Source organism: Amblyraja radiata, chromosome 18 (genome assembly GCF_010909765.2).
Source record: "Amblyraja radiata isolate CabotCenter1 chromosome 18, sAmbRad1.1.pri, whole genome shotgun sequence".
Taxonomy (NCBI): domain Eukaryota; kingdom Metazoa; phylum Chordata; class Chondrichthyes; order Rajiformes; family Rajidae; genus Amblyraja; species Amblyraja radiata.
In genome coordinates, this window is record NC_045973.1 from 7012109 (window position 1) to 7026115 (window position 14007).

At 47.9% G+C, this 14007-nt stretch overlaps 1 protein-coding gene across 5 annotated transcripts in view; it reads right to left on the reverse strand.

The window, feature by feature from the left end:
* magi1 (membrane associated guanylate kinase, WW and PDZ domain containing 1) overlaps nucleotides 1-14007 on the reverse strand; it is a 335163-nt gene that overhangs the window by 73432 nt on the left and 247724 nt on the right. For all 5 annotated transcript variants that reach the window (XM_033036663.1, XM_033036662.1, XM_033036661.1 and 2 more), the window contains 2 exons: nucleotides 8081-8284; nucleotides 6862-7060 (listed from right to left, as the gene is read on the reverse strand). In XM_033036663.1, coding sequence (XP_032892554.1) covers nucleotides 6862-7060; nucleotides 8081-8284 — 403 coding nt within the window. The remainder of the gene's footprint in view (nucleotides 1-6861; nucleotides 7061-8080; nucleotides 8285-14007) is intronic.

Here is a 14007-nt window from a genome sequence, read left to right on the forward strand (position 1 = left end):
GTCCGACCTGCTGAGTTACTCCAGCGCTTGGTGTTCTATGTGTAAGGAAGTTCTATGTGCAGATGCTGGTAAAATCGAAGGTAGACACAAAATGCTGGAGTAACTCAGTGGGTGAGGCAGCATCTCCAGAGAGAGAAGGGGTGGGTGACGTTTCGGGTCGAGACCCTTCTTCAGTCTGAAGTTATACCTGTTTTAGTCTCGACCCGAAACGTCGCCAATTCCTTCTGTCAAGAGATGCAGCCTCACCCGCTTGCCGTTCTCTGCATGGTCCCACCATCCACAGTTCCTTTTGTGCACATTTAGTTGAGTCTAGTTTGGAGATACAGCTTACATGGGAATAAGCCCTTTGACTCACCGAGTCCACGAGGTCCATCGATCACCTGTTGTCGATGTTTCCATCCTGGGACAAACGTTCTGACTGTCTACCCTTTCTATGCCTCTCATAATTTTATACAACTCGTATCAAGTCTTCTGCAACCTCCGGCATTCTGGAGAAAACAATCCAAGTCTGCCCAATCTCTCCTTTGTAGCTTATTCTGCTAAACCTCGCCTGTATCCTTTCCAAAGCCTCCACATCCTTTTTGTAAGGATAAAAGGAACAGAACCGCGCGTGACTCCAAATGTGGGCTGACCAAAGTCCTGTAAAGTTGTAGCAGGACTTCCAGGCTCTGCCCCCAATGGACGTCACAGTGGCGCAGCGGTAGAGTTGCCGCTTTACAGCGCTAGAGACCTGGGTTCGATCCTGACCACGGGTGCTGTCTGTACGGAGTTTGAACGTTCTCCCTGTGACCTGCGTGGGTTTTCACCAGGTGCTCTGGTTTCCTCCCACACACCAAAGACCTACAGGTTTGTAGGTTAATTGGCTTTGGTAAAATTGTAAATTGGGCCTAGCGTGTGTGTAGGATGTTGTTAGTGTGCGTGGTGGTCACTGGTCGGCGCGGGCTCGGTGAGCCGAAGGGCCCGTTTCCGCACTGTATCTCTAAAGTCTAAAGCCCTGACCTATGAATGCAAGCAGACCATGTGTCTTCTTTGTCACTCCATCTACCGCCTGCGAACTCCACACAGGCAGCACCCAAGATCTCAGGCACCGTGAGGCAGCAGCTCTACCAGCCGCGCCACTAACACAAGTTTCAAGATGTATTCAAGAAAGAGTTGGATATAGCTCTTAGGGCTAACGGAATCAAGGGGTATGGGGAGAAAGCAGGAACGGGGTAATGATTGTGGATGATCAGCCATGATCATATTGAATGGCGGTGCTGGCTCGAAGGGCAGAATGGCCTACATCCTGCACCTATTGTCTACGTTTCGAAGTTATTGTTTTCAAAAAGCCAGTTGCAAGAAAATAAACGATGAAGAGAGATCAGATCAGCAACACAAAAGAGAAAGTCGAGGAGTAAACTTCACTGAAGAGATAATTGGATGTGTTTGTGGTCAACGTCAAGACTCAGCGCTCACTTCAAAGACGGCAGGCTACGGACATCAGCCATGTCTCTTGACTTGCACTTTAGTTGCTGTCGGTATGCAGTTCAATGAGATGGTGAGCCCCTGGGTAACCAAGGACATCACATTGACTGAGCGGCCGATGATTTTGAAGAAACCTCACCAAGACAGCTGAACCAAAAGCTGAAAGCACATTTCTTTCAAGTGACTTTTTTGCCTTTGCAGAATAAGAAGACTGGAGAGTAAAAGACTACAAAAAGTAGTAAACACTGCCCAGTCCATCATCGGCTCTGATCTTCCTTCCATCGAGGGGATTTATCGCAGTCGCTGCCTCAAAAAGGCTGGCAGTATCATAAAGGACCCACACCATCCTGGCCACACACTCATCTCCCTGCTACCTTCAGGTAGAAGGTACAGGAGCCTGAAGACTGCAACAACCAGGTTCAGGAATAGCTACTTCCCCTCAGCCATCAGGCTATTAAACCTGGCTCGGACAAAACTCTGATTATTAGCAACCACTTTCTGTTATTTGCACTACCAGTTTATTTATTCATGTGTGTATATATTTATATCATGGTATATGGACACATTTATCTGTTTTGTAGTAAATGCCTACTATTTTCTGTGTGCTTAAGCAAAGCAAGAATTTCATTGTCCTATACAGGGACACATGACAATAAACTCACTTGAACTTGAACTTGAACTAAAATAAAATAGGGGCTGCGGTGCGGTGGCGCAGCAGTTGAGTTGCTGCCTTACAGCGCCAGAGGCCCGGGTTCAATCCTGACTACGGGTGCTGTCTGTACGGAGTTTGCACGTTCTCCCCCGTGGGTTTTCTCCGGTTTCCTCCCACACTCCAAAGTCGTAGAGGTTTGTGGGTTAGTTGGCTTTGGTAAAATTGTACATGGTCCCCTAGTGTGTGTAGGGCAGTGTTAGTGTGCGGGGATTGCTGGTCGGCGCGGACTCGGTGGGCCGAAGGGCCTGTTTCTGCGCTGTATCTCGAAACCAAACGAAACAAAATAAAGTTTTCAGCACATGCAGTAGATCGGAACACAAACTGAAATGCTAACCCTTGAAATGAAAACTAACCTTGGTAAAATAATCTGTGCATTCACCCTATCTATTCCCTTCATGGTTTGATGCACCTGGCATGCTACCACACTGCACTACTCGATGATTTAATGATTGATTATCATGGAAAATGCACTACTTTGTTGAACAGTGTACGGCAACTTTTATTTATCAGTGCCCTTTGTTTAATGTCTCAGTGTAAAAGGTAACACTTTCAATCTTGTTGACCTCTTGCTGGGCAGTGTGCTAGAATCTCTTGAGAGTAAATTTTGTTTTCGAGATACAGTGGGGAAACAGGCCCTTCGGCCCACAGAGTCCACGCCGACCAGCGATCTCCGCACACTAGTTCCACTCTACACATTACAGACAATTTACTGGCCTACATACCTGTATGTCTTTTGGGTGTGGGGGGACACCGGAGCGCCCGCAGGAAAGCCCACCCGGGTCACGGGGAGGACGTACAAACTCCGTGCAGTCAGCGCCCGTAGTCGGGGTCGGACCCGGGTCTCCAGCGCATGGAGGCAGCAACTCTACCGCTGCGCCGACATAGAGTCACGGTGTGGTCCAGTGTGGAGACAGGCCCTTCGGCCCATCTTGCCCACACAGGCCAACAATGTCACAGCTACACTAGTCCCACTTGCCTGCGCTTGGTCCATAACCCTCCAAACCTGTCCTATCCATGTACCTGTCCAACTGTTTCTTAGACGATGGGATAGTCCCAGCCTCAACTACCTCCTCTGGCAGCTTGTTCCATACACCCACCACCCTCTGTGTGGAAAGGTTACCCCTCGGATTCCTATTAAATCTTTTCCCCTTCACCTTGAACCGATGTCCTCGATTCCCATACTCTGAGCAAAAGACTGTGCATCTATCCGATCTATTCCTCTCATGATTTGGAATTCTATGGAATTCTGTGCCTCAGAGGGCGGTGGAGGCCGGTTCTCTGGATGCTTTCAAGAGAGAGCTAGGTAGGGCTCTTAAAGATAGCGGAGTCAGGGGATATGGGGAGAAGGCAGGAACATGGTACTGATTATGGATGATCAGCCATGATCACATTAAATGGCGATGCTGGCTCGAAGGGCCGAATGGCCTACTGCTGCACCTATTGTCTATTGATTTTGTACACCTCTATAAGATCTCCCCTCATCCTCCTGTGCTCCTGGAATAGAGACCCAGCCTACTCAAACTCTCCCTATAGCTCACACCCTCTAGTCCTGGCAACATCCTCGTAAATCTTTTCTGAACCCTTTCAAGCTTGACAATATCTTTCCTATAGCATGGTGCCCGGAACTGAACATAATATTCTAAATGCGGTCTCACCGACATGTCGAAGCTTCTGCAGTGCAAACCATTTTCCGGAAAGCCAGATTGTGTGTGCGGAGCCAAGGAGCTGAGCGAAAGTCTCTGAGCTCCACATGAACTGAACATGAAGTGTGAATGAACACGAACCATAATGACTCTGCAAACAGTGGGAGACTGAGAAAAACGTCCAAATTAAGCAGAACGATACTGATGGAAAATGAATAGATGCCCAATGCACGAACAATTAACAAAGTGTGGAGATGAGTCCTGTTGCCAACCTCTTCATATGAATTGACAATTGAGACGTTTTTATTTTCCACCACCCCCCACGCTTCATTCATTGGTATTTTGTGCCATGCACCCAGTCCAATAACGACCCCACTCCAAATGCTCAAGATTTACGAGTAAAGAATGAAATTTAAGATTCTCCATGGCCTTTGATACACAGTAAGATGTCGACTTTATTTGCTTGATTGGGTTCTTATTTTGTTTGCTTATTGCATGGCTATTATTTTTACTCATGTTTTATGTCTTTTGATTTATTGTTGTATTTCATATGTGATTTATGCGCCTTATGTGAGCTGTTATGTTATGTTCTGTTATGTTGTCTGTTTATGATGTCTTGTTTTTTCTTCTGTACAGCACTTTGGTCAACATTGGTTGTCTTAAAGTGCTTAACAAATAAAGTTGGATTGGATTGGATTGGATTTAAGAATCTGAAGAAGGGTGTCAACCCGAAACGTCACGCATTCCTTCTCTCCAGAGATGCTGCCAGTCCCGCTGAGTTACTCCAGCTTTTTTGTGGCCTGCTCAAGGTGTAATCTTGGATTCAAATGTCTGAAAGGGCAGAACAGTGACACAGCTGGTAGATCTGCGGACTCACGGTGCCGTAGACCCGGGTTCGATTCTGACCTTCAGGTGCTGTCGGTGTGGAGTTTGCAACTTCTCCCTGTGACCGTGTGGGTTTCCTCCGGGTGCTCCGGTTTCCCCCCCCCTTGTCCGAAGGTACGTGGATCTGTACGTAAATTGCCCCTGGTGTGTAGGGAGCGAATGAGAAAGTGGGATAAAGTAGTACTAGTGTGGATAGGTGGCATGGACTCGATGGGCTGAAGGGCCTGTTTCTCTGCAGTATTTTCAAAGTCAAGCTAATTGGCCTCTTTTTTTAAATATGGCTCTACTGCGTAGGGAGTAGATGAGAAAGTGGAGTAACGTGGTAGTGTGAACGGTCGATCGATGGTCGGCATGGACTCGGTGGGCCAACCGGCCTGTTTCCATGCTGGATCTCCAAGCTAAACTAAACGCTCCAGGATCTCAGTCTATCCTCTAACACCTCCTCCAGGCGTGTGTAGAAAATGGAGTTGGATTGGACACACCCTCAGGAAACCTGCCACAAACATCACCCAGCAAGCCCGGAAATGGAACCCCCAAGGAAAAAGGAAAAGGAACTGCAGACGCTGGTTTACACCGAAGATAGACACTAAATGCTGGAGTAACTCAGCGGGACGGGCGGCATCCCTGGAGAGAAGGAATGGGTGACGTTTCGGGTCGAGACCCTTCTTCAGACTCAAGTGAAGAGGGCATATGGAATGCTTGTCTTCATTAGTTGGGGGATTGAGTACAACGGTCAGGAAGTTACATTGCAGCGTTAAAAAGCTTTGGTGAGGCCACATTTGGAGTAGGGGCAGCACGGTGGCGCAGTGTTAGAGTCGCTGCCTTGTAGCCCTGGAGACCCGGGATCGATCCCGACTACGGGTGCTGCCTGTACGGAGTTTGCACACTTCCTTCTTTCTTTACGGTTCTCAACGTCTACTATCATTGTGTTGGAAGGAGCTGCAGATGCTGGTTTACACAGAAGATAGACACAAAACGCTGGAGTAACTCAGCGGGTTGTGGGTGTTGTGGATGATGAAGAGGATTTCCAAAGTCTACAGAGTGATTTGGGCCATTTGGAAGAGTGGGCTGAAAGATGGCAGATGGAGTTTAATGCTGATAAATGTGAGGTGCTACACCTTGGCAGGACAAATCAAAATAGGACGTACATGGCAAATGGTAGGGAATTGAAGAATGCAGTTGAACAGAGGGATCTGGGAATAACCGTGCATAGTTCCTTGAAGGTGGAATCTCATATAGATAGGGTGGTAAAGAAAGCTTTTGGTATGCTAGCCTTTATAAATCAGAGCATTGAGTATAGAAGCTGGGATGTAATGTTAAAATTGTACAAGGCATTGGTGAGACCAAATCTGGAGTATGGTGTACAATTTTGGTCGCCCAATTATAGGAAGGATGTCAACAAAATAGAGAGAGTACAGAGGAGATTTACTAGAATGTTGCCTGGGTTTCAACAACTAAGTTACAGAGAAAGGTTGAATAAGTTAGGTCTTTATTCTCTGGAGCGCAGAAGGTTAAGGGGGGACTTGATAGAGGTCTTTAAGATGATGAGAGGGATAGACAGAGTTGATGTGGACAAGCTTTTCCCTTTGAGAATAGGGAAGCTTCAAACAAGAGGACATGACTTCAGAATTAAGGGACAGAAGTTTAGGGGTAACATGAGGGGGAACTTCTTTACTCAGAGAGTGGTAGCGGTGTGGAATGAGCTTCCAGTGGAAGTGGTGGAGGCAGGTTCGTTGGTATCATTTAAAAATAAATTGGATAGGCATATGGATGAGAAGGGAATGGAGGGTTATGGTATGAGTGCAGGCAGGTGGGACTAAGGGAAAATAATTGTTCGGCACAGACTTGTAGGGCCGAGATGGCCTGTTTCCGTGGTGTAATTGTTATATGGTTATATGGGTCAGGCAGCATCTCTGGAAAGAAGGAATGGGTGACGTTTCGGGGGGTGGGTCTGAAGGAGGGTCTCGTCCCGAAATGCCACCTATTCCTTTTCTCCTGAGATGCTGCCTGTCTGGCCGAGTTACTCCAGCACTTTGCGAGCACCTTTGTGCGTTTTTGTGAAGAGGTCCATAACCTCAATCAATACAATTCACAATTATTTTCAGCATTTATGGCTACACGTTGCAAAGAAGTTGGAACAAAGAGGTAGGCGCTCACTCGATAAAGTAGACTTCTCCGTTTTCGGTGAACGCCATTTCCAAGTTGTCGGGCAGCGGGCCAAGGCTGTCGACGGCGTGCTCTGAGTGACCGACTTGCTGTTGCGGTAGGTCGGCCTTGTGGTTGTTGGAACTGGTTACTTTGCTGTACAGAGGCGCTGCTTCCTTGGGGAACGTGTGTTCGTCTTGTTCACTAGAATCTAAAGGCAATCATAGAGTCACAGAGTCGTACAGCGTGGAAACAGGCCCTTCGGCCCAACGCCCACACCGACCGACATGTCCCAGCTACACGAGTCCCACCAGCCCATATCCCCCCAAACAGGTCCTATCCACGTACCTGTCTAACTGTTTCTTAAACGATGGGATAGTCCCGGCCTCAACTACCTCCTCCGGCAGCTCGTTCCATACACCCACCACCGTTTGTGTGAAAAAGTTACCCCTCAGATTCCTATGAAATCTTTTCACCTTGAACCTATGTCCTCTGGTCCTCTGGGCAAGAGACTCTGTGCATCTACCCGATCTATTCCTCTCATGAATATTATGCACCTCTGTAAGATCTCCCCTCATCCTCTTGTGCTCCAAGGAATAGAGTCCCAGCCTGCTCAACCTTTCCCCATAGCTCAGAGTCCTGGCAACATCCTTGTAAATCCTCTCTGTACCCTTTCCAATCAGGCCAACATTAAAAAAATATCGAACAATAAAAGCACCCGCTGACTTGTTTGCACGCAACAAAAGCTTTTCACTGTACCTCAGTACGTCTGGCAGTAAACTAAACTTAACACATGCAGCCTGAAGTGAATATGCATCATCAGCGGTCAGAGTTAACATTTTGTTAGATTTGCCTGTTCAACTTTTTGTGTACAGAGTCATGAGAGGAATAGATCGGAATGGATTCTCTTGCCCAGAGTACAGGAATTGAGGACCAGAGGCCATAGGTGTAAGGTGAGGGGGAAAAGATTTAATAGGAACCCGAGGGGCAACTTTTTTTACTCAAGGGGTGGCGGGTGTATGGAATGAGCTGCCGGAACAGGTCATTGAGGCAGGGAGTATGATAGCACCTGCCTCGATGATCTCTTCTGGTAGCTTGTTCCATACACCACCACCCCTTGTGTTAGACAGGTACCTGCATTTGGCCAATATCCCTCCAACTTTTCGGGTGGAGACCCTTCTTCAGACTGAGAGTCAGGGAAGAGGGAAAAGTCTGCAAGCGGTGGGCTTACCTGTAAAACTGCTATTCATGTCAGGGTTTTCCTCATCATCTTCATTCTCTGGTTGCTCTATGCCAGCGTTTTGCATATCATTGTAGGACTTGCTGCGCTTTGGGGTTGGCTTCGAGCCAGAATGAGGACTCCGCAAGGCATCACGATTGCTCACTTCCCTGTTGTGCGGTTGGCTGGGCGGCTTCGGCGTTCCATAGTAGTTGCCTAGACCACGGGGACAAATTCACACGTTAAACTGAGATACGTTCGCCAGTTGGATAAATAAAATCTCGCCCATCGTGGGCGGCACGGTGGCGCAGCGGTAGAGTTGCTGCCTCAATGCGCCGGAGACCCGGGTTCGATCCTGACTAGACAATAGACAATAGAGACAACGGGTGCTGTCTGTACGGAGTTTGTACGTTCTCCCCGTGACCCTCGTGGGTTTTCTCCAAGATCTTCAGTTTCCTCCCACACTCCAAAGACGTACAGGTTTGTAGGTTAATTGGCCTGGTGTAAATGTAAAATTGTCCCTAGTGTGTGTAGGATAGTGTTAGTGTGCGGGGATCGCTGGTCGGTGCGGACTCGGTGGGCCGAAGGGCCTGTTTCCGCGCTCTATCTCTGAACTAAACTAAAACGCTCATTCTGTCAAAATCAGGTTTTGTGTCGTTTAGTTTTGAGATATAGCTCGGAAACAGGACGTTCGGCCCGACGAGTCCGCGTCCACCAGCGATCCCTGGTTGGTCACGGCGAGAATGTACGAACTACGTACAAGCAGAACCCGTAGTCAGGATCGAACCGGGGACCCGGGTCTCTGATGCTGTAAGGCAGCAACTCAACCGCTGTGCCACCGTGCCGCCCAAGTTACTGTTTATCTCTTTGTTGCCATATTCCGTTCTCTGGTTTAACACTAGTTCATATGTCATAGGAGCAGAAGAAGACCATTTGGCCCATCGAGTCTACTCTGCAATTCACTCATGGCTGATCTATCTTTCCCTCTCAACACTATTCCCCCCTTAATCTTTCACATCCTAACTAGTCTAAAATATCCACCTTAAAAATATCCTTGGCCTCCACAGCCGTCTGTGGCAATGAATTCCACAGATTCACCACCCTCTGACCAAAGAAATTCCTCCTCATCTCCTTTCTGAAGGTACATCCTTTTTATTCCAAGGCTGTGCCCTCTAGTCCTAGACTCTCCCACTAGTGGAAACATCCTCTCCACATCCACTCTGTCCAGGCCTTTCACTGCTTGTTCTGATTGTGTTCTTCCCTGAGACAGGTTATGCTGAGGTCGAGTGCAGTCCAGAACTGGCCATCACAAACCAGATTCTCTATTACTGACTCCATCTAAACTGCCCCAGGAAAGCAGGCAACATTATCAAGGGCCTTGTCCACCCCGGCCATTCCCTCTTCTCCCCTCTCCCGTCAGGCTAGATGATACAAAAGCTTAAAAGCACGTACCACCACATTTAGGAACAGCTTCTTCCCCTCTGTTATCAAGCTACTGAGCGGTCCTTCCAAAAGTCGGGGTGCAGTCCCGATCTTCCACCCAACCTCAGTGCGGTCATTTAACTTTTCTCTGGAACCGCAACGCTACACTGCTGAGGTGCAGTCCCGATCTTCCAACCAACCTCAGTGCGGACATTGAACTTTTGTCTGGAGCCGGAACGCTACAATGCTGAGGTGCAGTCCCGATCTTCCAACCAACCTCAGTGCGGACATTGAACTTTTCTCTGGAACTGCAACGCTACAATACAGAGAAACTATATTCTGCACTCTGGTATTTTTCCCCTTGCTCCACCATGTACAAGCGTATGGCTTGCTTGAACTCATGTACAATATGAATCTGATTTACAGTCACTGGATAGCATGCAAACAGTAGTGTTTCACTGCAGCCCTGTGCACGTGACAAGAATAGACTCATTCCAGAACTCTGGCAGTCATCTCTGGACATGTGGATTGGCATGGAGCTTGGGAAACTTACCAGCGCTGGTAAATGCAGAGTAACAGGTTCAGGTGTAAAATCTAGTACAATGTATGCTGATATATTTCACTGAAATTCCCCTTTGGCAAAACCATAGAAATATTCCACAAGGGCGGTCCCGTACAGGACAAACCATTTTAGCCCAAATTACGGGATGTCCCGGCTAATACGGGACAGTTGGCAACCCTACTACGGGTGCTGTCTGTATGGAGTTTGCACGTTCTCCCCGTGACCTGCGTGGGTTTTCTCCGAGATCCTCGGTTTCCTCCCACACACCAAAGAGTACAGGTTTGTAGGTTAATTAGCCTGGTATGTGTAAATTGTCCCTAGTGTGTGTAGGATAGTGTTAATGTGCGGGGATCGCTGGTCGGTGCGGACTCGGTGGGCCGAAGGGCCTGTTTCTGCACTGTATCTCTAAAACTAAACTTAAAATGCGCCACCGTCTCGCCCCTTCTCAAGCAGCTACAGATTAAACACCAAACACAACGCTGGAATCCAAATTCCTGTCACGATCCTCAGTAACCTGGAGTTTAAATTACTTTTCATTGCAACTAATTTAAGTTCAATTAAGAATGAAAATATTTCCATTTCTGTATACATTAGTCCCAATATACCGAGCCTGCACACTGCAAACGCAGCATTTAAGAATAATTTATGTATCTATAAGATTTACGTTTGAGGTTAACTTTCCAGCCTTGCGTTAAGGACATTTTTGATCTAATGTTAAGGATGCAGCACATGCTGCTGGTGTTGCTTCGAGAATTGTGATCAGATTCCAAGCTAATGGTATAAAAATGGTTCAGGTAGCATCTCTGGAGAGAAGGAAACATAGAAACATAGAAAATAGGTGCAGGATTAGGCCATTCGGCCCTTCGAGCCAGCACCGCCATTCAATATGATCATGGCTGATCATCCAACTCAGTATCCTGTACCTGCCTTCTCTCCATACCCCCTGATCCCTTTAGCCACAAGGGCCACATCTAACTCCCTCGTGGCGTTTAAGAGGTTTTTAGATAGGCACATGGAGATCGATGGGAAAAAAAGACACAAAATGATGGAGCAACAGCCTGTCAGGCCTGCTAAGTTACTCCAGCACTTTGCATCTTTTCCCCCCCGTAAACCAGCATCTGCAGTTCCTTGTTTCTGTAGCTTGAAGAAGGTGTGCGGGGCAAGTATATTTTTTCACAGAGGGTGGTGGCAGTTGCATGGACTGCGCTGCCAGGGGTGGGGATAGGGGCAGATACGATAGTGGTGTTTAAAAGGCACATGGATATTCAGGGGATGTAGGGATATGGATCGCGTGCAGGTGATTAGTTTATCATTGCATTTTTTGCTAGACACAGGCACTAGTGGGCCGAAGGGCCTGTTCATGTTCTCGGTTGTGTGATTACATTTGTGCGGGTGCATGATTGTTGGAAGGAACTGGGGTCACACACTTGGGCATCGGTGGCGCAGCGGTAGAGTTGCTGCCTCACAGCACCAAGGATCCTTCTTATCCTATTCACTCCTGGCAATTCACAGAAGCCAATAAACGGGCAAAGCCGCACGTCTTTGGGATGTGTGAGGAACCGGAGCACCCAGAAGAAACCCACATGGTCACTGGGAGAACGTACAAACTCCGTACAGACAGCACCCGTGGTTAGGATCGACCCCGGGTCCTTGGTGCTTAGAGGCAGCAACTCTACCGCTGCGCCACTGTGACACGTGACGGCTACAATGATTGCAATTCCAGTTATCGCCATACGGACGTGAATTTCCCCCTCATTATTGGTCAGTAAAACCATGTTGGGGATGAATGGAAATAAAGATGGGGACCATTGCTACAATATGCGACCAACTTGTTTATGTTTATATTTAGAGATACAGCGCGGAAACAGGCCCTTCGGCCCGCCCAGTCCGCACCCACCAGCGATCCCCGCACATTAACACTATTCTACACACACTGGGGACTTTACATTGATACCAAGCCAATTAACCTACAAACCTGTACGTCTTTGGAGTGTGGGAGGAAACCGAAGATCTCGGGGAGAACGTGCAAACTCCGTACAGACAGTGCCCGTAGTCGGGATCGAACCCGGGTCTCTGGCGGTGCAAGGCAGTAGCTCTACCCTTGCTCCACCGTGCCACATTGTACCACCAGCTTACAGGAACGGCATTAATGGTACAAATCACCCGCACTATTTTTGTCCATAGGGTGGTTCAAACCCATTTACATTCCTCTCGCCCTCTCGAGGTCCCAGTGTTTGTGCGCTTAGCTATTGGGAGTCTACTCTTGATGTTCTTGGATCGAGCTCCTAATTAATTTAAGCGCTATGACAAACTAGAGCATGGCAGAACAGCAATCTTCCAATGGAAGTGCCAATGGAGTGGTTTCATTTCAGATTTGGTCTTCTGCTGTTGAAGTAAGGAACGAAGTGGGCCAGATTACGGAAATTGCAGAAGCCAGATGGCAAAGCTATTTAACATGAGACTAAGCAAGCTGAATATTTCCCTGTGCTGTAGGCTGGAGCAATATTAAATTCAGTGTTGTAAATGCTGTGTTAATTCACCACAACTGTGACAGATCCTGGCCTTATATTTGTCTTAAACTGTGTAATAGCTCGACCCGAAACATCACCTATTCCTTCTCTCCAGAGATGCTGCCTGACCCGCTGAGTGACTCCAGCATTTTGCGCCTATCTTCGGTTTAAACCAGCGGCGTCTGGAGTTGCTTCTGACACAGTGATGTTCTGGGACCCATTTGGGTTGGGAACCTTCTTCAGACTCGGTCAAAACATACAAACCCGTACGTCTGTGCAGCGTGGGAGGAAACCGAAGATCTCGGTAAAAAATGACGCAGTCACGGGGAGAACGTATAAACTCCGTACAGACAGCACCCGTAGTTGGGATCGAACCTGGGTCTCTCCAGCTTTTTTGTGTACCTTCCTGCACTATAGTTTAGTTTAGTTTAGTTTATACAGCGCGGAAACAGGCCCTTCGGCCCACCGAGCCTGCGCTGACCAGCGATCCACGCGCACTAACACAATCCTACACACAGTAAGGACAATTTACAATTTGACTGAAGCCAATTGACCTACAAACCTGTGCATCTTTGGAGTGTGGGAGGAAACCGGAGCACCCGGAGAAAACCCACGCAGGTCACGGGCAGAACATACAAGCTGCGTCCAGACAGCACCCGTAGTCGGGATCGAACCCGGGTCTGGCGCTGTAAGGGCAGTAGCTCTACTAATGTGCCACCATGCAGCCACTTGTGTAAGGCTTGTATAAGCATTTTTAGTACTTACTCCAAATGAGAAAATCAAAATGTCGATCATGGGGGTCAAATTATGAGCCGCGACATAAAACTTGAAACAGGACAGCACAGGGTCAGGCCCTTCGGCCCACAATGTAGATGGGGCATGTTGGTCGGCGTGGGCAAGATGGGCCGAAGGGCCTGTTTCCACGCTGTATGACCCTGGGATACAGTAAGCAAAGAGGCCATGGAGGACATCCTTTATTCACCACCCATGAAGGTGTGTAAATAATATTAACGACAATGTACCGTGAAGTCGGAATGAAACAACCCATGAACATTTTTAGAATGGAGTAAAAAGATCTCATTAGTAAGAACGGCTTCAAGCTGGAAAGGGCGCAGAGAAGATTTACGAGGATGTTGCCAGGACTCGAGGGCCCGAGCTACAGGGAGAGGTTGAGCAGGCTAGGACTTTATTCCCTGGAGCGCAGGAGGATGAGGGTGATCTTATAGAGGTGTACAAAATGATGAGAGGATATAGATTGGGTAGAAGCACAAAGTATTTTCCCCAGAGTAAGGGAATCATGAAACAGAGGACATAGGTTTAAGTTGAGGGGGTGGGAAAAGATTTATTATGAACCTGAGGGATGATTTTTTTTTACCCAAAGGGTGGTGGATACGAGCTGCCAGAGGAGGTAGTTGAGGTAGAGACTATAGCAACGTTTAAGAAAC